General features: G+C 34.1%; 3 protein-coding genes across 3 annotated transcripts; all 3 read right to left on the bottom strand.

Moving 5' to 3' along the window:
- Positions 1-1,635: 1,635 nt before the first annotated feature.
- Positions 1,636-4,048, bottom strand: LOC127799845 (MDIS1-interacting receptor like kinase 2-like). The gene is made up of 2 exons (XM_052334061.1): positions 2,342-4,048; positions 1,636-2,015 (listed from the first exon to the last, which is right to left on the bottom strand). Exons 1-2 carry the CDS (start codon positions 3,798-3,800, stop codon positions 1,636-1,638), a joined length of 1,839 nt encoding a protein of 612 aa, XP_052190021.1. The 5' UTR covers positions 3,801-4,048.
- A 94-nt stretch (positions 4,049-4,142) lies between these two features.
- Positions 4,143-4,847, bottom strand: LOC127799844 (probable leucine-rich repeat receptor-like protein kinase At1g35710; the record flags this gene model as incomplete). Its single annotated transcript, XM_052334060.1, has 1 exon — positions 4,143-4,847. A coding segment is annotated over exon 1 (705 nt), but the record flags the coding sequence as incomplete, so codon positions are not given.
- Positions 4,848-15,206: 10,359 nt separating this feature from the next.
- LOC127799843 (MDIS1-interacting receptor like kinase 2-like) lies at positions 15,207-17,902 on the bottom strand. Its single transcript, XM_052334059.1, has 4 exons — positions 17,371-17,902; positions 17,131-17,226; positions 15,925-17,007; positions 15,207-15,595 (listed from the first exon to the last, which is right to left on the bottom strand). Exons 1-4 carry the CDS (start codon positions 17,900-17,902, stop codon positions 15,207-15,209), a joined length of 2,100 nt encoding a protein of 699 aa, XP_052190019.1.
- Positions 17,903-27,656: the final 9,754 nt, after the last annotated feature.

Below are 27,656 nucleotides of genomic sequence, written 5' to 3'. Positions count from 1 at the left end.
AGCTATGGTATGAGTGGCAAAAATGTTATTCATGATCCTTATTATTTCTTGTCACCTATAAGTCTCATGCCTCTTTTTATTTCGATTATATTTATTAGGCCTTATGTCTCATATTTGCTTGCATCATTCCAGATTAAGGAAATGAAAGTTCAAGATCAAGTTTAGTGGTATCAGATCCTTGCCCATATCGACATGTACTGGGCTCTCCCAACCGAAAAGATCCTAAGGGTGTGTTGAAGATAGGGATGTTGTTTCATCTTTATTATGGTTATCAATATGTTTTATTATAGTGCCACCGTGAGATATGTATTAACGATTATTTGCACTTCCACTGTTGTGAAAAGAGATTGGTGTCAGAATATTATGTAGGAATAAAAGAAAAAATTTATTTGGTATGAAAATTTATTTGCAGTCGTTACACATGCATTTGTTGATTTAATATTATAGTTAACCATCGTTGGGGCTATATGCATGTTGTTAATGTACAAACATGGGTGTGGTGGTGTGTATATCATTTGGTCATATAAGATCATATGCGTGGAATATTTGGGGACATGTGATCATGCACGAATTTATATATATATTTACGAGTTGATACGTGTGTATAATAATTACTTTGCGTATCTATTATTTTGCACAACGGACTATGTTTGCGGGGTACCCTTATGCTCAGTAAGCGAAAGCCTGACGCAAGGGAGGTTTGGCTCACAGTTAATGGTTTTTTATGCCATAAGCTTGGTAAGCATAAGCCTGACACGATGAAAGATTTCGGGCCACAATTTAATAATTTGTTTACAGATATATATTTTTACTCGTATTTTAGGGCCTTGTGTGCTGGAATGTCTTATGTAGGCCCCAAAAATCGTATGTGTGCATCTGTACATATGCATAAGGTTATATGATTGGATAAAGCATGGCATGGGTGAACATAATGGGTTAAGTTATTCTGTAATGCTTTGTTTCCTATTGCTTCACGTTCCTTTTAAATTATACTTTGCTGAGCCTTGTGACTCCTACTTGCTTTAACATTATTTTAGAGGAAAGCAAAGGTTGAGGGTGAGCCCAATGGAGTTTGATTATGGTGGGGTAGTCTTGTTTATGGAGCAATCCCGATCGAAAAAAAAAATTGAAAGTATTTCGAGTGTAAAGGCAAGATTGTTACAATCTGTTATGTTATAATTGAACCTTTTGAGAATTGTAAATAAATAAGCCCTTAATATTTGTATTAAATAAACTTATGATTTTAATATTTATTTTGCATTTGTATTGTAAAAAAAAAAAGGATAATTTATTTACTTGAGTGTTTATGTATATTAATCTTTTTGAGATTTTCTCTTAGAATCCTTTGATAGTGGGATATCTAAAAGAGAGTCTTCACAGCCTAATAAGTGGTATTGGAGCAATATATAAATAATCATATCCAACCATTTTCATGTTTAAATAGTGAATATCTAATATTTAGTCCCATAATTAACCCCAAAAAAAGATTACACAAGGAAAAAAGAAGTCTAGTTTCTTTAACTTTTTTCTAGATAAGCTATTAAACTATAAGAAAAATAAATTCAAGTAAAAACCATAAGAAATGACAAATATATCTAAAGATTATATCAAAACCTTAAAAAGAAACATAGATAGCTAAACACAGTTGATATCAAGGAGTTGACCAAAAGTAATTGTGTGGAATGAACTCTCAAAAAATGACCTCTGTTTTGATAGCTCCACATAAACTTGCCTCATAGATGGTCGGAGATAGGGATCGGTGTTAACGCAAGCAAGTGCTAACTTTGTGGTAATCATAATTTCCTTTACCATTTGACTCTCTGGCGGTGGGAGGCGATTGTCTAGTATGTCTTTCAATAATATGCCATGGAAAGTGGAAGGCAATGATGAGGAGCACGAAGAGGAAATAGATGAGATAAGATCACATGGATGTTTTCCCATTAACACCTCAAATGTTAAAATCCCAAAACTATAAACATCCAACTTTGCATTCACTTCCATTGTATAAGCAAGTTCTACAAAACGAAGTTAAAAAACAAAAGGTAAAGATTAGAGAGAGATAGAAGAACAAATGTTAAATAGTAATCTTTATAGTTCAAATATACTTAGAACATGGTAGCTAAATATAACAAGGTGTTGTTAGATAGTAAACATCCAAATAATAGATTAGGAAAGGTGACAAAAAGTGCCTACCTCAAATTTGTTTCAACTCAATCTTCAATGTAGAGAAGAAAATTCTCAATTATACCCAACTTATACTATAAATAACATTTAATTTAATCAAAATATACATATAATTCAGTAGTATGCATTATGATTGGAAAAAAAATAATAGTCATACCTGGAGCTGTATATCCAAAGGTCCCAGCAAGTGAAGTCCGATTGGAGGAGTGGAGGTTTAAAAGTCTAGCAGTGCCAAAATCAGCTATGTGAGCAACACATTCTGAATCAAATAAAATATTCTTACTTGATATGTCTCTATGAATGATTGAGTTTGAACATTCATGATGCATATAACACAAACCACTTGCTACACCTTTGATAGCATCCATTCGTTTGCCCCAGTCAAACTTCAATGCTTCTTCCTTATTCCTGAGCTTATTCTTCAAGCTATCTCCTTCTAAGAACTCATAAACCAAAAATGAATGACGTGAATCTGAACAAAAACCATAAAGCTTTATGATGTTACGATGTCGTGCCTCAGTTAGTGCACAAATCTCACTCCTAAAGCTTTTTAAATCAACCAAATTGCCATCTTGGGAAGGATGTGTCTTCTTCACAGCAACAACTAAACCACTTGAAAGCTTAGCTTTATAAACAGTGCCATATCCTCCTTGTCCGATGCAATATTTCGCAATGAAGCCCTCTGTTGCTTCTATGATGTTTTGGTACACTATTTTCCCATCATAGCTCCATACTTCAAATAATTTTTTATTATGTACAACTTGGATCTCACTTTCTATTTTTAATACTACTCTTTTGCTAAAAAATTGAAAGAGCCCGACAACTTCAAGTAAAAGAAATAGAGTCCCTACCAGAGGAACTACCACAAGAAGAACAAGTTTGGTTCTTGTCCTCACTTTAGGTGATGAGCAGGGTATCAAGCCCGTCTGATTGCCACACAAATCGTCATTACCTCTGTATTCTTCATATGGAACATCTTCAAAAGCCTTGGTGTTTGGTAGAGGACCTTTCATGTTATTGTAAGATATATCAATAGACGTCAAACTTGTTGGCTGATCACCAAAAGAGGAAGGGATGGAACCAGAAAGCATGTTGTGGGAGAGATTCAATTTCTCCAACATTGGCATTTTCCCAAGCTGAGATGGTATTTCACCCATTAAATTGTTGTCTCCAAGATCAAGGCTCTGAAGAAATTGTAATTTTTCTATCTCAAAAGGAATACCACCCGCAATTCGATTCTCACCCAAATTCAAGTTTTCTAAGTTTTCACAGTTTGCTATCTCCCTTGGAATTGAACCAGTAAGGTTGTTTGCTGCTAGATCAAGGTTTCGTAAGCTACATTGGCTACCAAATATTTCTGCTGGGACGTTGCCCGAAAGCTTGTTATTACTCAAATCAAGGTGGAATAGTAAGCCCAATTCCCTCAAATTCTTTGGGATCTCCCCTACTAGATGGTTTGAAGAGAGGTCAAGAAATTGTAACTTAGTTGCCGCAGCAAAGTCAGGCGGTATATTTCCACTGAGCTGATTATTGGAGATCACTAGCTTAGTCAAATTCTTGGACTGCCCCCATTTTTCAGAAAGCTTTCCTCTGAAACGATTATTACTCAAATCCATGTATTCCAAGCTTGGTAGTACACCAAACTCCTCCTGTAAATTACCCTCTAGTTGGTTGTTCTCAAGCCTAACTCGAAACAAGCTATTGCAGTTTCGCAAGCTTTTGGGGATATTGCCTGTTAAATTGTTGTTTGATGCACCAAGACTTGTGAGTGATCCATCTAGGCATAGATTTTGAGGTAGACAACCAGTGAGCTTGTTATTGTTTATGAAGAATCTCTGTATATGTGTAAGATTTGCTAATTCTGAAGGAATAGGGCCACTAAGTTTATTAAAAGACAAGATCAGTTCAGTAAGGGAATTCAAATTTCCTAACGAATGAGGGATTGGTCCCGAAAGTTGGTTGCTGAAAAGGTATAGAATTGTTAAGTTGGTTAAATTCCCAATCGAAGTTGGGATTGAACTTGAAAGATGATTATAATGAAGTTTTAAACCGACTAGGTTTGTTAAATTCCAAATTGAAGTCGGAATTGGACCTGTGAGATTGTTTTCTGAGAGCTGAAGATCCCAAACCAAAGTCAGCATCCCAAGTTCTTGAGGAATTGATCCTGAAAAGTTGTTTTTACCGAGATAGAGACATTGTAGGTTTCGTAAGCTCCCTAATTGTGATGGAACTTTTCCAATAAAATGATTTGAGGAAAAGTCAATATAGTAGAGTCTCGAAAGATTACCAATCTGTGCAGGAATAGACCCGTGGAATGAGTTGTTATAAAGCTCAAATCGGATAAGATGGGGGAAGGAGGAGAAGCTAAAACTTAAAAGTGTACCTATCAAGCCTACGCTGTTAAGGATAATGTGGGTGATGCTGCTAGTGTTGTCGCAAGCAATTCCAGTCCAATTACAATAAGAATGGTTGCTTCCAACGTCCCATGATGGCAGCAGAGATTGGCTTTGGTTTTGAAGGCTGGCTTTCCATCTCAACAGAGCCGCTGGTTCATCTTTGGACGGAGAAGCAACAGTAGAACAGGAAGAGGAGGCCAATACAAGAAGAGCCATGGCCGCCGCAAGATGCATGGAAAGTGAACTAATTGCTTGGGAATATGACATTTCTCTAACCATGCACTTGAACTGCCCACCAACTGGATTGGAAAGACTTGGAATCTTCAAAAAAAGATCAATATTTGGAGAGAGGGAGAGAATTTGTTATTTTGGTAATTGACAAAGAAGATAAATTGAGTTTTAATTTAATACGTCTTTGAGCTGCGAATGGTGCAAATTTCCAGCTTCAAATGGGCAAGAATTTGGTGTTACATCCATCTCTATAGACTTGACTGACTCACAATTTGTTATATAGGGTCTTTGGTAGTTGGTAATAATGTTCTCCTTCACTTCAGGGAAAGAATTTGGTAATTGGTAATAATGTTTTATGACTTTTTCCACTTTGATGACTATTCTTCTTTGAGTTGTTATTTATGTTATTTTTATAATATTATATGTGTAACATATAGGACATTACAATGACTAACAATTCTAATAAAATATGGATTCAAATTGTCATTATTAATCTACGGGATATAAATTATTGTAATATATCTAGACTCCTTGTTTCATACCATAGAAAAAGGACGAGTAGAAGAAGTAGAGGAGACCAATACAATAATAGACTCCATGTACTTTGACGTTTTTTTGTGTAGCAATTGGAGCTTCTCGTTGTTTCGATTACACCAATGTACCTGTATTTTTTAGTTAATTTAACCCTTATACTTTGATGTGTAAAAAGAAAAAAGTAAAGTAAGGTGAGTTAATTTAACCTCTCCTTATTTTTGTACATATCAAAGTATAGAGATTAAATTGACTTAAAAATGCAAGTAAAATTATGTAATCGAAATAATGAAATGTTTCAGTTGTCATATGAAAAATATGTCAAAGTATGTGGGTTAAATTGACTCGAAAATATAACTACGAGTGTAATAAAAATAATAAAAAATTTAAATGACCACAACAAAAAATATAAAAGTAAAAGAGTAAAAATATAAATTTAACATTTTCTAAATGACATATATACACATACATAAGCACATTTATGCTTGAAGGACTTAGAAATATTCAACCTCAAATCTTGCCATAGACTCAAATTGTTTTTATTACTAGTATAATTGATTGGCTTAGTTGAATGGTGAGGCATTTCTAGTTATTCTCAAGCTCAATTTTATCTAGAACTAGCTTGGCTTGCAAGAGAAAGGAGGGACCCGGTCTCCCAATTAGCCTTCCGATGCCCAACACAACATGACACACAAAAATTAAAGAAAGTAAGACACATGAACATGACAATATATACACACATATTATGTTATTATTATTCAATTCATAAATTCAAATTTCATACAATTATATAAATAATATTAAAATAGTTACAAAAGAGTTCATCAGTAAATTTGCACGATGACATTAAATACACGCTATTTTTAAAAATTGTCCAAACTTTTTGTAAAAAAATTTAAAATAACCCCACGTTGCGTCCATAAGTGTTTGACATGCCTGTTTAGAGTGTCGCACATGCACAAATTCATGTTGGCCACCATGTTTGTGCTTGACATAGCACGGACACGAACACGACCCCTCTTCCGGTGTGTCCGTGCTACTTAAGCTCTATTTCATAAGAAATTATTATATTAATATATATTTTTAATTTATTGTATAAATTATATAATTTTTGAATTTTATATTCCATAACAAATTAGTTATTACTTTAAATTTTAATATCGTAAGTACAAAACTTTTATTTTCATCAAAGTCCTGCAGTCAGTTTGTTAATTTCTATGTCAAATCAAATAATAAAACTGATGTAGATCTAAACAATTATAATAATCTTAAAAATACTCAATTCTAAAATTATGTGACTGATCGTAGGGTTTAGGTTAATTTTATATTAAGTAATTTTGAAAGCAATGTTGAATTAGCTTAATCAATCCATTATATATATATATATATCCATGTCATATGAACAACTTGACCATTTTAAATTATTATAATATATTTTTATACCAATAGCTTTGAAAGCTACACCAATTACTTCAATCTTATTTCCATTTTTAATTAACCAAACAGAGGATTAATGCTCAACCCATGCATGGAAAATGTAAGTCACCACATTAAAATTTTAAAAAAATGCTATTTATATGTTTTTGAAATTCCCAAATTACCCCTCAACTTTCAAAAATATTCGACTTGGCCACCCCACTAGTTTTGGAAATTCTACTAGCATTGGAAAAAGGAAATTATGTTACAATCACGCTGGCAACAACACTTTTAAATCTTACAATATACAACTGCTCTATTGAATTGGTTTTTTAATTTTTGATATTAAATACTAATGAAGACAAAGCTACAAAAACAATTATAATTTTTGTTGGTCTCCATTAACTAACACATTTTTGTCTATTTCTTAAGTGGCCATCCCTAAATCATGCCAATTCCTGTAGTCATCCGCACATCCACATTTGAAAAGAACAAGGGTCTATTTTTTCATCTTTTTTAAGCTTGAAAGCATCTTATATAATTTGAAAGACTTGGAATATTCAAAGAAAGATCAATATTTGGAGTACCAAGTTGTGGTAGCTAGAGAGCGCGAGAGAGGGAGCGAGAGAGTTTTTTACTTTGGTAATCGACAAAGAAGATACATAAGAGTCTTAATTTAATAGGTCTAATTGAGCTGCAAATGGGGCCAATTTTCAGTGAACCCTAGATTCAAACTGTATAAAGCTAATGTTTGCATTTAATATTGCCCACCAACTGGACTGGAAAGACTTGGAATCTTCAAAGAAAGATCAATATTTGGAGTAACAAGTCGTGGGTGCATCGTAACCCGCCGTGGAAGTTCATGCCGTCCCCAATCAGTGAGGAGAATTCGCCATTCAACTGTATACTTTGTGCTTATTGGTGGTTAGTTATGGATACGAATAGTTGCTTTGATTTGATCTCAACCATTTGATCATGTATGCATGCCCCATATATTTTAATATCATAAAATATCAAGTCAATCGATCATTGGATATGCAAGTGTCTTGGATCGTGACTCCTTAGTACTGTTGAGAGTCAATTATACTAATGATGATGTTGAAATTATTGCACCACCAAATGCCCGAATCAATGGAGAATGTTGTGAGGGTTGAGCTGATGATCAAATCCTTGGGTTTAACCTGCAAGACAAGGGAAGAGAATACAGTGAGAATGAGAGCTCGAGAGAATGGAAAGAAAGAATGATAGCTTAATGATAGTGAACCTTGAAGTATTTATAAGTTTGAAGTCATGTAACGCTAAGGTTTTGAAATTGGATCATCTCTAAATTGGTCATCTCTTTGGCTTTACCTAGACTTCATCCCAATGGGTTGATTCTAGGCCCCATATGGATTCTATGTTCGATTTGAATTTGATTCCATATTGGGCCTAGTTTGGGCCAGAATCTTTCAACATAGGATCACAATCGCATCACGTCCATCATAGGTGGCCATGTAAGTTTTTTGATATATAAATCTGTATCTAAGTACACTTCTATCTAAATGCCTTATTTTAAATAATCATATAACTTATTGCCTGAAAAAAAAAAAAAGTTGGTCTCACCTAACAACACAAGAGCATGCACCAAGCTCGTGACACAAATACCTACTCAAATTGTAATAACCACTCCTAAGGTAGGGTTGGGGTTACTTGCAAACACTACCCCTCACATCTTCAAAATAGGAGTGACCTCCATTCTTACACAGTATTATTTTTAATTATAAAAATATTTTCTAGTAACAAAATACATTTTAATTTAAATATATTTTTTTAAAATATATGTATAAACTAAAAATATAATACATATATATATATAACAATTTTAAAAAATAAAAAATAAAAAAGCAAAAGACATTTTGTCAACTGCCTTCATTAATAAAAAACCATATTGTCAGCGATGGGATTTCAATGCTAACACTCGTTGTCACTTAAATGGGTTTCAAGTACTAAAACCCCATCAACGTGTTTATGGGTTGGGCCGAGCCCTGGTTTAGTAAATAAGATGGCTCAAGATCGACCTACTCTACTAACGAGTTAAACTTGCCTAAATCATTAAACAATGGTCAAATGATGAACTTGATGTAACGACTCATTAATAGGTCTAGACGTTTATTGGGATTCTGATGTGGGCATGAAATTTTTGCTTTCATTTATTAAAGGTTAAAAATATTGTTTTGTGTGGGGAAAATTAAGTCCAATTCAATTGGGCTATTAATTTTTGCAAAAGTCCATGTGTGGGATGGTATATTTATGCTTTTGTAATGAATTGGGTTGGACCAATAGTGTAAAGGCAAATATAAATGTAAGTTCAAAAAAAAGTCCAATGGGGCTTAAATTTAGATAGGGCATAATTGAGAGATTATTTAGTTGGGCTTGAGCCCATATATTTAAGTGGGTTGAATGAAATAAATGGAAAAAGAAAGAAAGGGGCAAAAGGTCTAAAATAGACATGAGATATTTGTGTTGTGTGTGAGCAAAGGGTAAATGTGGAAAGAGAAGGGAGAATGGGCTGATGGGAGTAGGTGGGATGGACGTGCACGTCATTCCCCTCTCATTCCTTGTCTTTTTCGTTTTCCTTGCTTTTCTCCTTCAATCTCTTCTTTTCTTTCCATTTTTCTTGCTTCTTCCGATAGCTTCTTCATCTTCTTCTTCTTCTTCAATTTTCTTCTTCTTCTTCTTGCTAGAAGCCCAAATAATGGAGGTGGCAGCTGGTTCTTCTTCTTCTCTTTGAGCACCAACCAACGATCAAGGCAAGTTCTTCTTATACTCTCTTTTCATATTGTGCAAGTTTCCTCTTCTTTTGGTTGGAATGTCAAAATATGACTATACTCTTCACATTCTTCTTGTTAAAAATTATTTTTGCATTGTTTGTGTGATTATCTTTATTTTTCCCTCAAATATTGTGGCTTGTCTAAATCTCTTGCCGGGTCTTGTTGTTAATCTCGTGAGGCTTGTTCATCCCATATTTTCTTCAAGGAATGGCAACTTGGGGGGTTAGGAAATTATCCGTGGGGGGGGTTTGTGTGTTGTTGCTCGTATTTCTCATTTCTGGGATTATCAAAGTCAACTTCGTAAGGGTAGGAAACGATTGTTTTATGTAAAAGTCGATTCTATATGTTAAGCTTTCGGCTGGGTTGGCTAAGTTGACGTAGAAGTCTATTTTCCAATCTCAAAAGTCGACTTTCCAATTTCAATAGTCAACTTTTCAAAAGTCGACTTTCCATTTCAAACTGTGCACCTTGTACTCTTTAAATCATAACTTTTTGTCCTAATATCAAAATTAAGATCCATTTTTTTTTTTTTTTTGCGACCCTAACTCGATAAACTTCGATTTGGTATAAGATTTGAACCATTTGGTCAACTATTAAACCTTTGGTCTTCCTTTGAATTGTATACTTGATTTGTAGCTTTCTCCTTCCTTAAAATTCGTTCAATCTTAAATTCTGGAATCAAATACTTCCGCCTTGACCCAGTTATCAATATTATCAAATATTTGCACTTAATTGATGTGGTGAAATCTATTTAAATGTTGAATTGTGTGAAATAGCCAATAACCTTAATGGGCAGAAATTAAGGGTGTGTGAATATTACTCGTTATATCTGTGCTTATGGTTGCACTGCATTGCATTGTGTTTCTATATTGCTTTGCATTATGATGTTAGGTCATGGGTTGCATTCATTAGGAGGTCATGCTTTGTATGTGCTAGGAGCGTGAGCATTGACAATGACACGGTTGGCCTGTGAGTGCTGACTTTTGTATGTTAGACGAACATATGTATCAGAGCATTCGTGTGTGTGGGTTCCTAAGTGGGCATAGCATGGACTGATGCTTAGTTTATGGGGGCCTTTCCATTACATTAATACTATAAGAGCAATTGCATTCCTTATGTGCTACATTACATGGCGATGAGTCCTTGGATACTGAAATTGTTTGGGTCCGGTAGGGAATGATCTGGTCTATACGCCACAGGTGTTCTTTGAGACTCCGGGGAATGATCTAGTGTATACCTCGGGAGTCTTTGGATATTGAAATGGTAGGTTTATATACTGGTTCTTGGGTATCAATGTCAGCATTTTATGTGGGCCCCAAGGAACCTATGTGTGCATCTATGCAATTATTTGTATGGCTAGGTATCATGTTATATAACTATATGGCATGGATTTATGTGTCAATTATGTATATGAGACTGACGTGTGTTTCCATATAAGGCATGATATGCATGATGTTCAGGGAAAGTCTGGTTATATCAATTTTTCGTTGTTTTTATACACTTGCGAGTCTTATGGCTCATCTTGAAAAATGTGTTTTGATAAAATGTAAGAAATTATATTTTTTTTGAAGATGTTATCAAATGTAGAAGGCATGAACCCAATTGTTGTCTAGATGTCGGCCGGGGTAGTGATTTTTCTTTGTCTCTAAATTATTCATGTCTTTATACATCATTATATTGATACTTCCCTTTGTTATATATTTACTGAGCGTTGTGGCTCACCCTTACTTCTTTTGTTATTCTAGAAAAGGGAAAGATAGTTATTTAGAGGCGAGTCTCAATTAGATGTGTACAAATATATCCCAGCCTCAAGATCCATGACTATTAGGAGTGTTCGCGGTGCGGTTTAGTCGGTCTAAATCATTTTCAGCACGCCAAACCGCTAGTTCGATTTTTCAACCAAACCAGACCGCAGTCTGGTTTGGGTTCGGTCAAACCGCACCAAACCAGACCGCAAATGCGGTCTGGTTTGGTGCGGTTTATCGCGGTTCGAAATGCTACTTAAAATCACTAAAAAAGATATTTAAAAATAGTAAATAAAGACACAAATATTGGTAAATAAATACACAAATATTGGTAAATAAAGACAATTAAATGTAAATAAATAGGAGCAAAAAATAAAGATAAAATAGTGTAAAAAATAAATGGGATGGAGCTGTCAATTATTAGATTTTTATAATAATAATTTTTTTATAATTTTTTTTATTATTTTCTTGGGCGGTTCCGTTTAAAATCTAACCGCCAACTATTCAAACCGCAAACCTCGCGATTTGGACAGAATCCAAACCGTTTTCGACCGCCAAAAAAAAAATCGATCAGTTCGGTTTGGTTCGGTTCAGTTTAGTCGGTTTCTGTGGTGCACCGATTTTTTTGAACACCCTTAATGACTATAGTTTTGAGGGCGTGAGTAAAGTGTTTCATTTGCATTTAAATTCTTAGTATCCTTTTATTTTGAAAATGTATGGATGGTAAGCCTCAGACGAGAATGTAATAAATGTTGTATAATTTATTTTGTCTCCTATTGTTAGTGAGCAAATTCAAAAAAAAAAATTTAAAAAATTTTGAGTGATTTTTGTATCTGTATTTATTTTGAATGGATCTCCTCTCGGACTTCCTATACTAACAGGTAAATCCGAGAATGGGTCTTGACACTTGAGCCTAGCTAGCCATTTAACATACCTACTTGGATTCATTAAATGATATGTTTATGTTGAGGAGACTCTTGTTGTGCTTTATGTTGTCTTCACTTGCCTTAATTATTTGGGGTTTGGGTGTATTGTGTATTTTGTTTGTTGCATAGGAGGGGACGGTGGTTGTATTGGTCAATCTAATATAGGTCTTGATTATATATATTTTTTTCTTTTTATTTTAATAAAAAAATTTATGTGTTGCAATATTATCTACGTACAAATTTATGTAGGTCATGTGGCAATAATTGGACTTATATTGTGTAGATATGTATGTGTGTTCTTTAACGCTAGAAAACATTGGGATGATGTATTCAACATGGGATCACAACGGCATCACATGCATCATAGGTAGCCATGTGTGTGTATATACCGGAGATTGTCTAGAGTATAGATATATAACATCATTTTAAAATATATACACATAATATATATGTTTGTATGAATATATATATATATATATATTTATAAGAAGGAAGCTATGGTGAAGATAATCGCAAAAAGGCTACAAGAGAGTAAAGGATGTTTTAGTTTTTTTATTTATTAAAAACTTTTCGCGAAAATCCAATATTTTCACATCTCATGAAAATCTTTTTGTGAAAAAAAGTTCATTAAAATAAATATCGAAAATGTTATTTTCCCAGTATTCTTTTTTAAAAAGTTTGTACCAAACATGAGAATGTTAGATTGAAAATATAGATTCCCAACCTAATATTTTTAGAATCCTAAAAACTTTTCTTGTATCAAATGCCCCCTAATATTTATGTCAGATGTGGAGCAATAGTAAAAGAAAATAATGTAATTATAAATTAAAATTGAGAATGTTTATCTTAGAATGAAGATCCTTCTCTATTTATATTAGTTTAGAGATAATTATTCATTTAAGATTAAATTTCCTTGTTACATGTTATTTAGGAAGAGTAATCTTAGACTAGTTAGAAGAAATTTGGCTCATCTCCAAGACCATCTTTTAAGTTTCACTAGAAGGAGTTTATTCTAAATTTATTGAGATTCATACGATTGCTAGATTGTAGGAAACAAATTTAAATTGTAATTGATCTTATCCCTTAATTCTAATAGAAAATCCTAATCAAATTTAGTTATTCAAATCAAAGTTGGATTGTTTTGTCTTTGGGTCCGTTAGAGACTCCAAGAGTGGCCTAGGTGATGGGCTAAGTGTGGCACAAATAATAAAATGATGAGGTTGGACATGACCCAAGTAAGAAGTGCAAGCTTTAAGCGTATTAGTGTGGCCTTGCAAATGGATAATGTTTTGAATTGAAATTCTTTCGTTGTATATCAACAATGAAAGATCAATCAATAAAACAATATAAAAGTTTCATAGAGGTTTAACTTTTGCAACTTTATGCCCTCTCTCTTTTAAAGATAAATCTTTAAAAGACCTCTATAGTATCCCTTGCCTATATATCAAGAGCACTTCATGTGGCAAGAACAATTCTCTGGCACAAAAATGAGAATCTTCTCACTCACAAGTGAGTAAATATAAAATAAAATCCAATTTATATATAGAGCCTTGATGACTAAATATAAAGAAGTAAATGTAAGAACTCTGTAGCTCATTTATCTTGCAAATGGATAATGTTTTGAATTGAAATACTTCTATTGATATAAGATGAAAGATCAATCAACAAAACAATATAAAAGTTTTATAAAGGTTCAACTTTGGCAAGTTTATGTTCTTTCTTTTTAAAGATAAATTTTGGAGGTTACATTTCAGTTAACTAGTAGATTGTCACTAGTTAACTAATTAATTTTCTCTGAAAAGACTTAGATTTAGTTGACAAAACTTTAGTTGACTAACGGTGAACAACTAGTTGGCTTCCTGTTTATTTTGTACTAGCATGAGTTTCTATAAATCTTTAGTCAATTAGTCCTAATTAACTAGGTGACTATTACTATTTTCATTTTTTACTCTAGTCGACTAATTATGATTACTAGTTGACTACTTGTAATATCATTAATTTCAATCTTAAGATGCTCATCAATTTCAGTCAACTAGTTGCACGCACTAGTTACCTATTTATATACTTTAATTTAGCGATTTTATTTTTTGGGAGACTACCAAATGGTCCTTATTGAAAATGCAAAATATTCTTTCAAAATAAAATTTAAAAATGTTTTGTTTTCATAAAAAACATGAATAGATTTTACCCTTGAGGTCAACAAATACAACCCCAAGTATGTTAGAGATATAACTTGTATAATTTTAGAGTTGGCATATTCAAGAATCTCATTGAGACTCTGAAAATGGGTATTTTTTTTATAAGTAAAAATTAAATTAAACACACCGCAAAGTGCTGATAGCTTATACTAGGGCATACCCCAAGCACAAAAATACCAAACATCCCACATTGAGACAAAACAAACTAGCAAAACACAATAAAAGGAAAGAGAAAAAGAAATCCTCATGTCGGATCCACGAGCACAGGACGTGCTTCCTCAAAACCATGCTTGGCCCGTACAAGGGACATTCAACTTTTTCCTTTCTTTTTTGCGTTGCGAGAAAGAGTTTCTATTTTCTAATCTATTACTTCTTTTGCACCATGATGCAAGCATATTATCGAACCACATTAAATCTTTATATTTGGAGCAATACCTAATCGGGCATTTTTATATATTTTTAAATTTAATAAGATCTAAACTTAAAAAAGGATTTGTAAACTTAATTAACAGAACATGTCCAACTAATTTAGTGTTTAAATAGTGAACATCTAATATTAGTCCCTAAAATAACCACAAAAAATGCGAAAACCAAAAAGAAGTCTAGCTTTATATATATATATATATATATATATACACATACATACAATTTTTTTTGTGTGGAGAAAGGGCAATTTTATTTTATTGAACTAAGAAAAATTAACCACAAATCATAAGAGATGACATATTTATCTAGAGACTTGGTCAAACTACAAAGGGAAATGGGGCAGTTAAATACATTTTATATCAATGAGTTGACCTAAAGTAATTGTGTGCAATGAACTCTCAAAAGATGGCCTTCGTTTTGATAGCTCCACATAAACTTGCCTCATAGATGGTCGAAGATGGGGATTGGTGTTAATGCAAGCAAGTGCTAACTTTGTGGGAACCACAATTTCCTCAACCATTTGATCCTCTGGTGGTGGGAGGCGATTGTCTAGTACATCTTTCAATAATATGCCATGGAAAGTGGAAGGCAAAGATGAGACGGACGAGGAACACAAAGAGGAAAGAGATGAGATAAGATCACATGGGTGTTTTCCCATTAACATCTCTAATGTTAGAATCCCAAAACTATAAACATCCAATTTTGTGTTCACTTCCATTGTATAAGCAAGTTCTATAAGATGAGATTAAAAAACAAAAGGTAAAGATTAGAAAGAGATAAAAAAACAAACGTTAACTAGAAATTCTTATAGTTTCAAAGATACTTAGAACATGGTAGCTAAATATAACAAGGTGTTGTTAAATAGTAAACATCCAAATAATAGATTAGGAAAGGTGACAAAAAGTACCTACCTCAAGTTTGTTTCAACTCAATTTTTAATGTAGATAAGAAAATCTTCATTTATACTAGACTTACATTATAAATAAAATTTAATTTAATCAAAATATACATATAATTAAGTAATATGCATTATGATTTGAAAAAAAAAAAAAAAGTCATACCTAGAGCTGCATATCCAAAGGTCCCAGGAAATGAAGTCCAATTAGAGGAGTAGAGGTTTAAGAGTTTAGAAGTGCCAAAATCAGATATGTGAGCAGCACATTTTGAATCAAACAAAATATTCTTACTTGATATGTCTCTATGGATGATTGAGTGTGAACATTCATGATGCATATAACACAAACCACTCGCTACACCTTTGATAGCATTCATTCGTTTGCCCCAGTCAAACCTCAACGCTTCTTCCTTATTCCTGAGCTTATTCTCCAAGCTACCTCCTTCTAAGAACTCATAAACCAAAAATGAACGACGTGAATCTGAACAAAAATCATAAAGCTTTATGATGTTACGATGTCGTACCTCTGTTAGTGCACAAATCTCACTCCTAAAGCTTTTTAAATCAACCAAATTTCCATCTTGCGAAGGATGGATCTTCTTCACAGCAACAACTAAACCACTTGAAAACTTAGCTTTATAAACAATGCCACATCCTCCTCGTCTAATGCAGTGTTTCTCATTAAAGTCCTCTGTTGCTTCTATGATGTTTTCATACGCTATTTTTCCATCATAGCTCCATATTTCAAATAAGTTTTCATTATGTGCAACATGGATCTCACTTTTTGCTTTCAATACTACTCTTTTGCTCAAAAATTGAAAGATCCCAACAACTACAAGTAAGAGAAATAGAGTCCCTACCAGAGGAACTACCACAAGAAGAACAAGTTTGGTTTTTGTTCTAGATTTATCCACCTTGTTCCTGTCTTTAAGTGATGAGCAGGGTATCAAGCCCGTCTGATTGCCGTACAAACCGTCGTTATCTCTGTATGATCCATATGCTTCAAAAGCCTTGGTGTTTGGTAGAGGACCTTTCAAATTATTGTAAGATATATCAAGAGATGTCAAACTTGTTGGCTGCTCACCAAAAGAGGAAGGGATGGAACCAGAAAGCATGTTGTGGGAGAGATTCAATTTCTCCAACCTTGGCATTTTCTCAAGCTGAGATGGTATTTCACCCATTAAATTGTTGTCTCCAAGATCAAGGCTTTGAAGAAATTGTAATTTTTCTATCTCAAAAGGAATACCACCTGCAATTCAATTCTTACCCAAATTCAAGTTTTCTAAGTTTTCACAGTCTACTATCTCCCTTGGAATTGAACCAGTAAGGTTGTTTGCTGCTAGATCGAGATTTTGTAGCCTAGATAGGCTACCTAGTATTTCTGCTAGGATGTTGCCAGAAAGCTTGTTATTACTCAAATTAAGGTGGAATAGTAAGTCCAATTCCCTCAAATTCTTAGGGATCTCCCCTACAAAATGGTTTGAAGAGAGGTCAAGAAACTATAACTTAGTTGCTGCAGCAAGGTCAGGCGGTATGTTTCCAATGAGTTGATTATTGGAGATCATCAGTCTAGTCAAATTCCTGGACTGCCCCCATTTTTCAGAAAGCTTGCCTGTGAAACGATTATAACTCAAATCCATGTAATCCAAGCTTGGTAGTACACCAAACTCCTCCTGTAAATTACCCTCTAGTTGGTTGTTCTCGAGCCTAACTCGAAACAAGCTATTGCAGTTTCGCAAGCTTTTGGGGATGTTGCCTGTTAAATTGTTGTTTGCTGCACCAAGACCTATGAGTGATCCATCTAGGCATAGATTTTGAGGTAGACGACCAGTGAGCTTGTTATCGTTTATGACGAATCTCTCTAAATGTGTAAGATTTGCTATTCTTTTATTAGTAAACAAGGCCAGTTTGGTAAGGGAATTCAAATTTCCTAACGAATGAGGGATTGGTCCGGAAAGTTGGTTACTATAAAGGTATAGAAGAGTTAAGTTGGTTAAATTCCCAATCGAAGTTGGGATTAAACCTGAAAGATGGTTCTCATGAAGTCTTAAACAGACTAAGTTTGTTAAATTCCAAATTGAAGTTGGAATTGGGCCTGTGAGATTGTTTTCTGAGAGCTGAAGATCTGAAACCAAAGTCAACATCCCAAGTTCTTGAGGAATTGATCTCGAAAGGTTGTTTTCATAAAGATAGAGACATTGTAGGTTTCGTAAGCGCCCTAATTTTGATGGAACTTTTCCAATAAAATGATTTGAAAAAAAATCAATATAATAGAGTCTTGAAAAATTACCAATCTGTGCAGGAATAGACTCGTAGAATGAGTTGTTATAAAGCTCAAATCGGATAAGATGGGGGAAGGAGGAGAAGTTAAAACTGAAAAGTGTACCTGTCAAGCCTAAGTTGCTAAGGATAATGTGGGCGATGCTGCTAGTGTTGTCGCAAGCAATTCCAACCCAATTACAATAAGACTGGTTGCTTCCAACGTCCCATGGCAGCAGAGATTAGCTTTGGTTTTGAAGGCTGGCTTTCCATCTCAATAGAGTCGCTGCTTCATCATTGGACAAAGAAGCAGCAGTAGAACAGGAAGAGGAGGCCAATACAAGAAGAGCCATGGCGGCCACAAGATGTATGGAAAGTGAACTAATTGTTTGGGAATATGACATTACTCTTAGCTATTTGGTCAAAGAAAAGGGTAGCGGCTTGGTGGATGACGAGTTCAAGTGCCTGGTGGGGTATTAATTTATAGATCCAACTGTATAAAGATAATGAATGCATTTAATTAATATCGATGAACTACTGGACTGGAAAGACTTGGAATCTTCGAAGAAAGATCAATATTTGGAGTACCAAGTTGTGGTAGCTAGAGAGAGGGAGAGAATTTGTTATTTAATTTGGTAATTGACAAAGATGATAAATAGAGTTTCCAGTGAACTCTGGTGTTATTTTCAAATCAATTTAACTTTATATTTTGATATGTAAAAAAAAATAATAATAATAAGATGAGTTAATTTAACTCTCTCTTATTTTTTTACACGTCAAAGTATAGAAATTAAATTAACTTGAAAATACATATACAGATATGTAATCGAAATAACGGAATATTTAACTTGCAACATAAAAAAATATCAAATTATATAAATTAAATTAACTCAAAAATATAGTTACAGAGGTGTGATAGAAATAATAAAAAATTCAAATGACCATACAAAAAAAAATATAAAAATAAAAAAATATAAATATAAATTTAGCATTTTCTAAATGACATATATACACACATATATATAGTCACATTTACGCTAGAAAGACTTGAAATATTCAACCTCAAACTTTATCATAGACTCAAGTTGTGGTGAGTGGGCGTTATTGATCACACTCCCATCTTCCATCATAATATGATGAGACTTTACTTTTCTAATAATTACATTATTATTTTAATGATGATTTGGATAAGTTTTTGTTATTGAAGTTCTTCTCATTGTTTCACTTTGATGACTTTTTTGTTTCTATTATCGTGACTAGGTTTATATATATATGGGTACAAATTAATTGTTTTTATCTCTCCAAATTCCCTTCCGTCGAAGCTAACTTGACATTGACATTAGGGTCTTGCGTCTTACAAATTAAAATGACCGTAACCATTTTGGTTAACTTGACATTGACATTAGGGTCTTGAGTCTTACATTTTAAAATGACCGAAACCATTTTGATCAAACTGCAGATAGCTTGCTTTGATCTCAACCATTTGATCATGCATGCATGCATGCCCCATATATTTTAAGATCATAAAATATCAAGTTGATCGAGCATTATATTGGATATGCAAGTGTCTTGGATTGTGACTCCTTAGTACTGTTGAGAGTCAATCATACTAATGATGATGTTGAAAATTGCACCACCAAATGCCCGAATCTATGGAGAATGTTGTGAGGGTTGAGTTGACGATCAAATCCTTGGGCTTAACGTGCAAGACAAGGGAGGAGACTACAGTGAGAATGAGTGGAGAGAATGGAAAGAAAGAAAGATGGCTTAATGATAGTGAACCTTGAAGCATTTATAAGTTTGAAGTCATGTAACGCTAAGGTTTTGAAATTGGATCATCTCTTAATTGGTCATTTCTTTAGCTTTACCTAGACTTCATCCCAATGGGTTGATTCTAGGCCCCATATGGATTCTATATTCGTTCTGAATTTGGTTCCATATTAGGCCTCTTGGGGCCAAAATCTGTCAACATGGATCACAACTACATCACATAGATAACCATATGAGTTTTTTAATATTTAATTTGTATCTAAGTGCACTTCTATCTCTAAATGTCTTATTTTAAATAGTCGTATATTTTAGAGTGATGCTATATATTTACAATGTAGACAATCTCTAATTTATGTGGCATATCCATGTGGCAATCTAGATTTATTTTAATAATTAATTTTTGTTATAAAACTAGCAAAATAAGACATAAAACCTAATGGAAAAAAGGGAAAATAAAATCATAAAATCTCAAGAAAAGTGGGTTGGCAACGATAGTGGATATGCCACAAAGACTGATGATTGTCCATAATGTAAATATATAGTATTATTCTATATTTTATGGCTCAAAAAGAAAGGTTGGTCTCACCTAACAACACGAGCATGCACGAAGCTCATGACACAAATACTTACTCAAATCATTTTGTTGTAGCAACCATATATATATATAAATATATTTGTAAGAACCACTCCTAAGATTTAGTTTACATGCCAACACTACCCCCTCACTTTTTCAAAATAGTAGTGACCTCCCCTACCATTAAAAATTAGAGCTAAATGGCCTCCAAAGTCATGGTTCAGCAGTAAAGTATATAAAATTTTATAGAAAATATTAGGGATTAAATTCTTGTAGTGGCATTTGTCCCATACGGAGATATAAACAGAATGTCATGTTCTATGTGCGTATAGACTGTGACCACATTCAACTTTACCCATTGGATGAACCGAGGGGAAGGCCGCCCGTCCTCAACATTAGTCGGACGAAACTTGAAAATTGTGTTATCAAAAAAAATAAATAAATAAATTAGAGCTAAATGGCTCTATTACTCTCCCATTTTCTCTCTTATGCCACTTTGACATAATATTATTTTTAATTAAAAAATATTTTTTAGCAACAAAATACATTTTAATTTAAATATATATTTTCAAAAAATATATTTATAAACTAAAAATATAATACATATATAACAAATTTTAAAAAATAAAAAATAAAAAGGCAAAAGACTTTACTTTCATTGATAGAAAACCATTGTCGGCGACGAGATTTCAATGCTAACACTCGTTGTCGCCTACATGGGTTTCCATCAACGAGTTCATGGATTGAGCTAAGCCCTTGGTTCGGTAAATAATTCATTAAACAAGGGCCAAATGATAGACCCGAGCCCAGCCAGCTATTTAACATAGGGAAATTCTATTTACAGCGAGAGTTTTACTCTTCACAACTATATTTTAATATACCTAAAATACCTTATTTTGAAAACTCATTTTTACCCTTACATTCACTTTCTTCCTCAATCAATTACCCGCCACTCATTCCTTTCAAAACCGCCATCTATCTCTTCCAAAACGAAGACAATATAACAAAAAACTATCATATCCAATATATATAATACAACAAAAAAAAATATCAATACAACAAAAAATACACACACACACACATATATATATACATTAACACAACAAACATATATATATACGCACACAGAAGGAAGCACACAAATATATATATAGATATATATATATATATAGGAAGGAAGCTCAGCGGCCGAGCTTCATCAATCATTCCCCCCGAACGCTGGAGTTCAGGGAGCTTGAAGCTCCCCGAACTCCAGCTTTCGGGGGACTTTAAGTCCCCCGAACGCTGGAGTTCGGGGGACTTGAAGCTCCCCGAACTCCAGCTTTCGGGGGACTTTAAGTCCCCCGAACGCTGGAGTTCGGGGGACTTGAAGCTCCCCGAACTCCAGCTTTCGGGGGACTTTAAGTCCCCCGAACTCCAGAGTTCAGGGAAGCTCGGCGGCCATGGCCGCCGAGCTTCCTTCCTCTCTCTCTATATATATATATCTATATGTATGTGTGTTTATATATATATATATATATATGGGATTCTAGGCATGATTGATGAAGCTCGACAGCCGAGCTCCCTTCCTATATATATATATATATAAATATATGTTTGTGTGTCTGTGTGTGCATATATATATGTATGTGCGTCTTTGTATATATATATATATAGTGTGCGATTATTTATTTTCATCTATTTTTTGTGTATTGTGAAGCTTGTTTTTGTGAATCGAAATTGTTAAGATTTAAAGATATTAAAGAGATGAATGTTTGTGAATGGCTACTTGGCATTCGGGAATGCTAGCCTTTCCCGAATGCTGAAGTTCGGGGAAGCTGGGATTTCTCGAATCCCAGAGTTCGGGGAATTCTAAATCCCCCGAACCCTGGAGTTCGGGAGACATGGTGTTTCCCGAACTTTGGAGTTCGGCAACATGATATTAAATAAAATTTAGGAAGAAATATGTATTTATTTTAAAAAAAATAAATTATTCAAGTCTAATACTTATATAAAAAAATTAAGTATACAAAAATATGTTAAGATAATGTTAATATAAAATATATTATATTAAAAAAATATGTTAATATAATTTCATAAAATATAAAATATAAAAAAAATAAAAGATGTGTTCCCCGAACCCATGAGTTCGGGGAATTATGGATTTTCCTGAACCCACGTATTCGAGAAATCATAGTTAGATAAAAAAAATTAAACAAAAAATTATATATTTATTTTTTTTAAAAAATAAATTATTCGAATCCAATACTTAAATAAAAAATTAAGTATAAAAAAATATGTTAATATAAAATATGTTATATAAAAAATATGTTAATACAATTATATAAAATATAAAATATAAAAAAATAAAAAATATGTTCCCCGAACCCTGGAGTTCGGGGAACTAACGGATTTTCCGAACTCTGAAGTTCGGAAAATCCGTTATTAGATTAAAAAAAATAAGTAAAATATATATATTTATTTGTATTAAAAATTAAATTATTTTACTCCAATACTTAAATACAAAATTAAGTGTAAAAAAATATATAATATATTATATTATATATTTTAGGAGCCTCCGAACTCTAGAATTCGGAGGCTCCCAGCGCCTCCGAACTCTAGAGTTCGGAGGTAGTAATTTTAATAATAATAATATTATTAGTATTATTATTATCATAATATATATATGTATTATATACATATTATATCATTATATTAACTTAATTGCAAATTAAAATAGTGGAGGGTTAGTGCAAATTGAAATCTGTAATATATTTTATTATATAATATATAAAATAGAAATTAAAATATATAATATATTATATTATATTATATATGAAATAAAAATTGAGAGCCTCCGAACTTCAGATTTCGGAGGCTCCCAACACCTCTGAACTCCAGAGTTCGGAGGTAGCCAACGCCTCCGAACTCCAGGGTTCGGAGTCATGGGCTACCTCCAAACTCTGGAGTTCGGAGGCACGGGCCATTTCCGAAACCCAGGTTTCGGAAGTGGCCAATTCAAGTTTCGGAGGCATGGGCCGCCTCCGAACCCTAGAGTTCGGAGACATAGGCCGTCTCCGAACTCCAGGGTTCGGAGGCATGGGCTGCCTCCGAACTCTAGGGTTCGGAGGTGGCCAGCACTTCCGAAACCTGGAGTTCGGAGGCGCGGGCCGTTTCCGAAACCTAGGTTTCGGAAGTGGCCCAAGCCTCCAAAATCTAGGTTTCAAAGGCGCAGGTCGCCTCCAAACCTAGTTCGAAGGCCATGCTGCCTTCGGTTCGATGGCGGTGACCAATCCGAAACTCAGGCGGCCACCACCTTTGCCTATCGAACCTCTCCCCTTCTAGCCTCCAAACATGTAAAAATTACTAGTGTTATCAGCAAGCGCAGAGCAGAGAGACGTGTCTATAGAGAAGGGGATGGCGGCGAGTGGCTATAGAGAAAGGAACGACACGATGTATGAGATATATGAGGGTAATTTTGGAATATAGGTGGCTGCAACAAGTAATAATAGTAGGTGTGAAGAGTATTTATTAAATTTATTTTAATTATAGCTACGAAGAGTAAAAAGCTGGTTGCGAATAGAATTTCCCTTTAACATATCTACTTAGATTCACTAAATGCATTTCAAATCATATTTCCATAAAATTTATTTTTTAAATAAATAAAAAAATATTTTGAAATTCACCTTGTTAATAATGTTTCATAATCTCAAAATGACTTATTTACTTATTTAGTAGAATATGTAATATTTACATATTTATATATATAAAACATATAAAATAGATCATATTTTATATTTTTATATAATTTTTATATTTAATAGAATAGATAATATATTTTTATACATAAAACTGTGAGTTTGAATCATTTTACAAACCCTATTGTTAATTATCCGACCAATGGCATTCCTTATCAATATCACCAAATATATTTTTCTCCTACAAATTTTATATTGCAATTGTAATTAATATGAGCATACATATATATATATATATATGAGAAATGTTATATCTACAAATAAGTTTGATAAATAATCCTTACAAACTAACATGACATGAATAAATTCATAGTAATTTACTCAAAATTAACAATAGTTTTAAGAATTATTATAAATTCACTACAAGAAAAGGAGGTTTTACCGGCAAACTTTTTCCGGCAATTTGAATAATTGTCGGGAAAACGCCACAATCCCCGGTGGTTTATGAAACCGCCGGAAATGTTGACATATCCCCGGCGGTTTTATAAATCGCCGGGGATGTTGACATATTCCCGACGGTTTTAAAAAATCGTCGGGGATGTTGACATATCCCCGGCGGTTTTCAAAAATCGCCGGCGATGTTGAACCATCGCCGGCGATTTTTAAAAACCGTCGGGGATTTTTATGACCCATCCCAGGCGGTTTAAAGACCGCCTGGAATTATGACACATCCCCAGCGGTTTAAAAATCGCCGGGGATATGATTTATATACCCGCCCCGCCCAAATTAATCTTCCCCAAATCCCTCCTGCAAACCCTAACCCTCTCTCGCTCGCTCTCGCGTCACTCTAAGTTGCTCTCGCTCGGTCTCGCCGCTGCCTCCCTCACCATCACTCGCCGCTGCTTCCCTCGCCATCGCTCGCCTTGCCCTCAGTCACTCTCTCTTGCTATTGCTGCTGCCTCCCTCGCCATTTAAGCAATCTTTGAACTCATCAAGGTACCTCAATTACTTTATATTCACTAACTATCCTTAGAAAACTGTTTGGTCTCTACGTTGTTGCGCCATAGATCATCCATTTCATATTTTTTTCTGTTTAGTTTTCTTTGACGTCTTTTAATTTTCAACTGTTTTACTTGGTGGCTTTTGCTGGTACTTGTCAGATTTACTTTACAAGAGGATAAACACTGCAGAGTGACAACATTGAAGCATTTTTTATTAATGAGAGCCAACTATTTTTGACAAGAAGTTAATCTTCATGATGTCTTCTTGATCGTATCATTTGTCCCACGCCAGAGGGGGCAGAAGTTAGGTGTTACCTCTGTAAAAGTTATCTGTTTGTTTGTTTCAGGATAGTTGGTTAGGCTGTGTGTCCTATTTTTAAGGAGGTGGGTTGTTAACCCTCAGAACTATATATATTGAGTCCTATTATGCTGGAAATACATATGATTTTTCCTGCTAAAGTTTTATCAATTATAAACATCCAGGTCTTTTCCCAGCGTGACAGAAGGTATATAGGTGTTATTCTGTAAGTCTTGGGTCTACCTCCATAAATCACTGCCAAATTTCAAAGCTATTGTAGTGTGTTATTTTCTTAAGACCTGCTCAGTCATTCCATGTCAGGGCAACTGCTTGACTGTCATGCCTAATTTCAGTTCTCATTTCAGAATCAGGTTCCAGTTATTTTGCCTAATTTGGTTCCATTACCATTGACTTGCTGCTGCTTTGTATTCAATGCTATTGGTTCAATATTATTCAGAAACTAATGTAAATAAAAAAAAATCCAAACTTCGATTATAATCTTGATTGTTAGGAACTCATTCGTATTCTCTACTTTTCATCAAATGTTCTTCTTCATGCAGGGGTGATTTGGACTGATGTACTATTGATGGATGAAGTGTTGCCGGAGGCCGGTCTGTCTGAGTTTTCTTTAAAGGTTTTTGTTGTCATGTCCTTCACTTTCAATTGAATATTGTGTAGTCATATTTTGTTGAAGCTTGTTTTTTTAATAACCATTACATGGTTCCAGGCTGCTCGTGTTAATGTCAAACAATTTATTGATTGTACCTTTTCCCGTCTTCTACTTCAAATCTCAGGTTAGTCAGATATTGTTGTTTTTGAAGTCTAGAAGTTTATTTACGTTCATCAAAACCTTGCTTTGGTGGCCCAGATGCCACTTGTACAGCTACTCATAAATACTGATTTGGGTGATTAGAATCATAGAAATCTGAACCCATTCATATTTCTAAATATTTTATATGAGTTATTGATAACTTTTAAATACCTTATACATATTGGAAAGATGATAGGATATGCAATTTCAAAGATATAAATTACATTTACTTCTTATAATTGATTCTATGAGTTTGAATTTTCCTTCAATGTTGGATTCAATAGGAACTGAAGTCAAGCAGATTTTGCCTCAAGGGCAAGGGCTTCATCGTAAGCATCATCGAACTGACAGCAATGGAAGCACCACCTCATCACGCAGCAATCCATTACGAGATGACAAAATGATCCGATTAAATACCCAAAGGGCCAGGAGCCAGCTTCTGGAAACCCATTTAGCAAAATTATTTAAGCAAAAAATGGAAATTTTCACAAAAATTGAACATACACAGGTACAATACTTGTGCCCATAGGAAATGCAACTTGTACTGCTATGAGAACAAAACTGAGAAAGCCTGTAAATTGCAGGAATCGGTGGTAACAACCATTGTAAAATTGTGCCTTAAGAGTTTGCAAGAGTTTGTCCGACTCCAGACATTTAACAGGAGTGGCTTCCAGCAAATTCAGTTGGACATTCGGTACCTGAGGACTGTTGTGAAGGACGCAGTCAAAGATGAAGCTGTTGTCGATTTCCTATTTGATGAGGTAATCGGATTAGTTTATTCAAAGTTTGTGATTTTTCTCCCAAATAAGCTTAAAAAACCGGAGTCCAATTTGTTTGCAAATGACATTTGGTACCAACAATGGCTCCCAATTACAGAGCAAGAAGGCTTTTGAAGTCCCGGAATCACCCATCTTCATTAAGGGCTTCTTTTTTTTTCTTCTTCTTTTTCTTTAGCTGATGGTAAAGTTTAGATGGGATTACGAGTCATATTTGATGATCTTCTGATGTGCTGATTTGGGGGAGCTGCAGGTAATTGTTGCTGCTGCTGAACACTGTTTGGATCCAATTCCCTTGGAACCCCCGATCTTGGACAAGCTTATACAAGCAAAGTTGTCAAAGACCTCTGAAGAGAACCCGGCTTCGTCCTGACATGTTCAAATTCTGTGTCACAATGAGTAAGCTGCTTTATCTGCTCGCTGTATTTGTGATCCATTTTGCCTTTTTGTTATCGCTTACACTCAACACATCCCCACCCTTAGAATAGGAACATCTCTCTTTATACAATTTATCAACATACCCCCGTGTTACTGTTTTACAAATTTTGTATAATATGCAATGTTTATCCCATTATTATTGTGTTTATTTCTATGTTACACAAAACTGTATTATAAATTATATTGTTCATTATTGATAGGGGATAAGGGTGGGTTCTGCCCATTGGAGATGGTGTTGGGATTCAAGATTTCTGCCCCACCAAGGCATATTAGTAAAACTGTATTATAAATTAT

Source organism: Diospyros lotus, chromosome 4 (assembly GCF_014633365.1).
Source record: "Diospyros lotus cultivar Yz01 chromosome 4, ASM1463336v1, whole genome shotgun sequence".
In the NCBI taxonomy this organism is placed as follows: domain Eukaryota; kingdom Viridiplantae; phylum Streptophyta; class Magnoliopsida; order Ericales; family Ebenaceae; genus Diospyros; species Diospyros lotus.
This window is presented reverse-complemented; position numbering and strand designations above follow the sequence as displayed.

What these genes read in the sequence shown, in the direction of transcription:
- LOC127799845 (XM_052334061.1), bottom strand. Translation starts at nt 3,800, where the DNA reads ATGGATTTGAGTAATAATCGTTTCAGAGGAAAGCTTTCTGAAAAATGG. An exon ending in CTTTGGATATACAGCTCCAG is followed by an intron (nt 2,016 to 2,341) that starts GTATGACTATTA and finishes TTCGTTTTGTAG; the next exon opens with AACTTGCTTATACAATGGAA.
- LOC127799843 (XM_052334059.1), bottom strand. Translation starts at nt 17,902, where the DNA reads ATGTTGACTTTGGTTTCAGATCTTCAGCTCTCAGAAAACAATCTCACA. An exon ending in GAGTTATAATCGTTTCACAG is followed by an intron (nt 17,227 to 17,370) that starts GCAAGCTTTCTG and finishes ACCATTTTGTAG; the next exon opens with GGGAGATCCCTAAGAATTTG. An exon ending in CATCCTAGCAGAAATACTAG is followed by an intron (nt 17,008 to 17,130) that starts GTAGCCTATCTA and finishes ATTGAATTGCAG; the next exon opens with GTGGTATTCCTTTTGAGATA.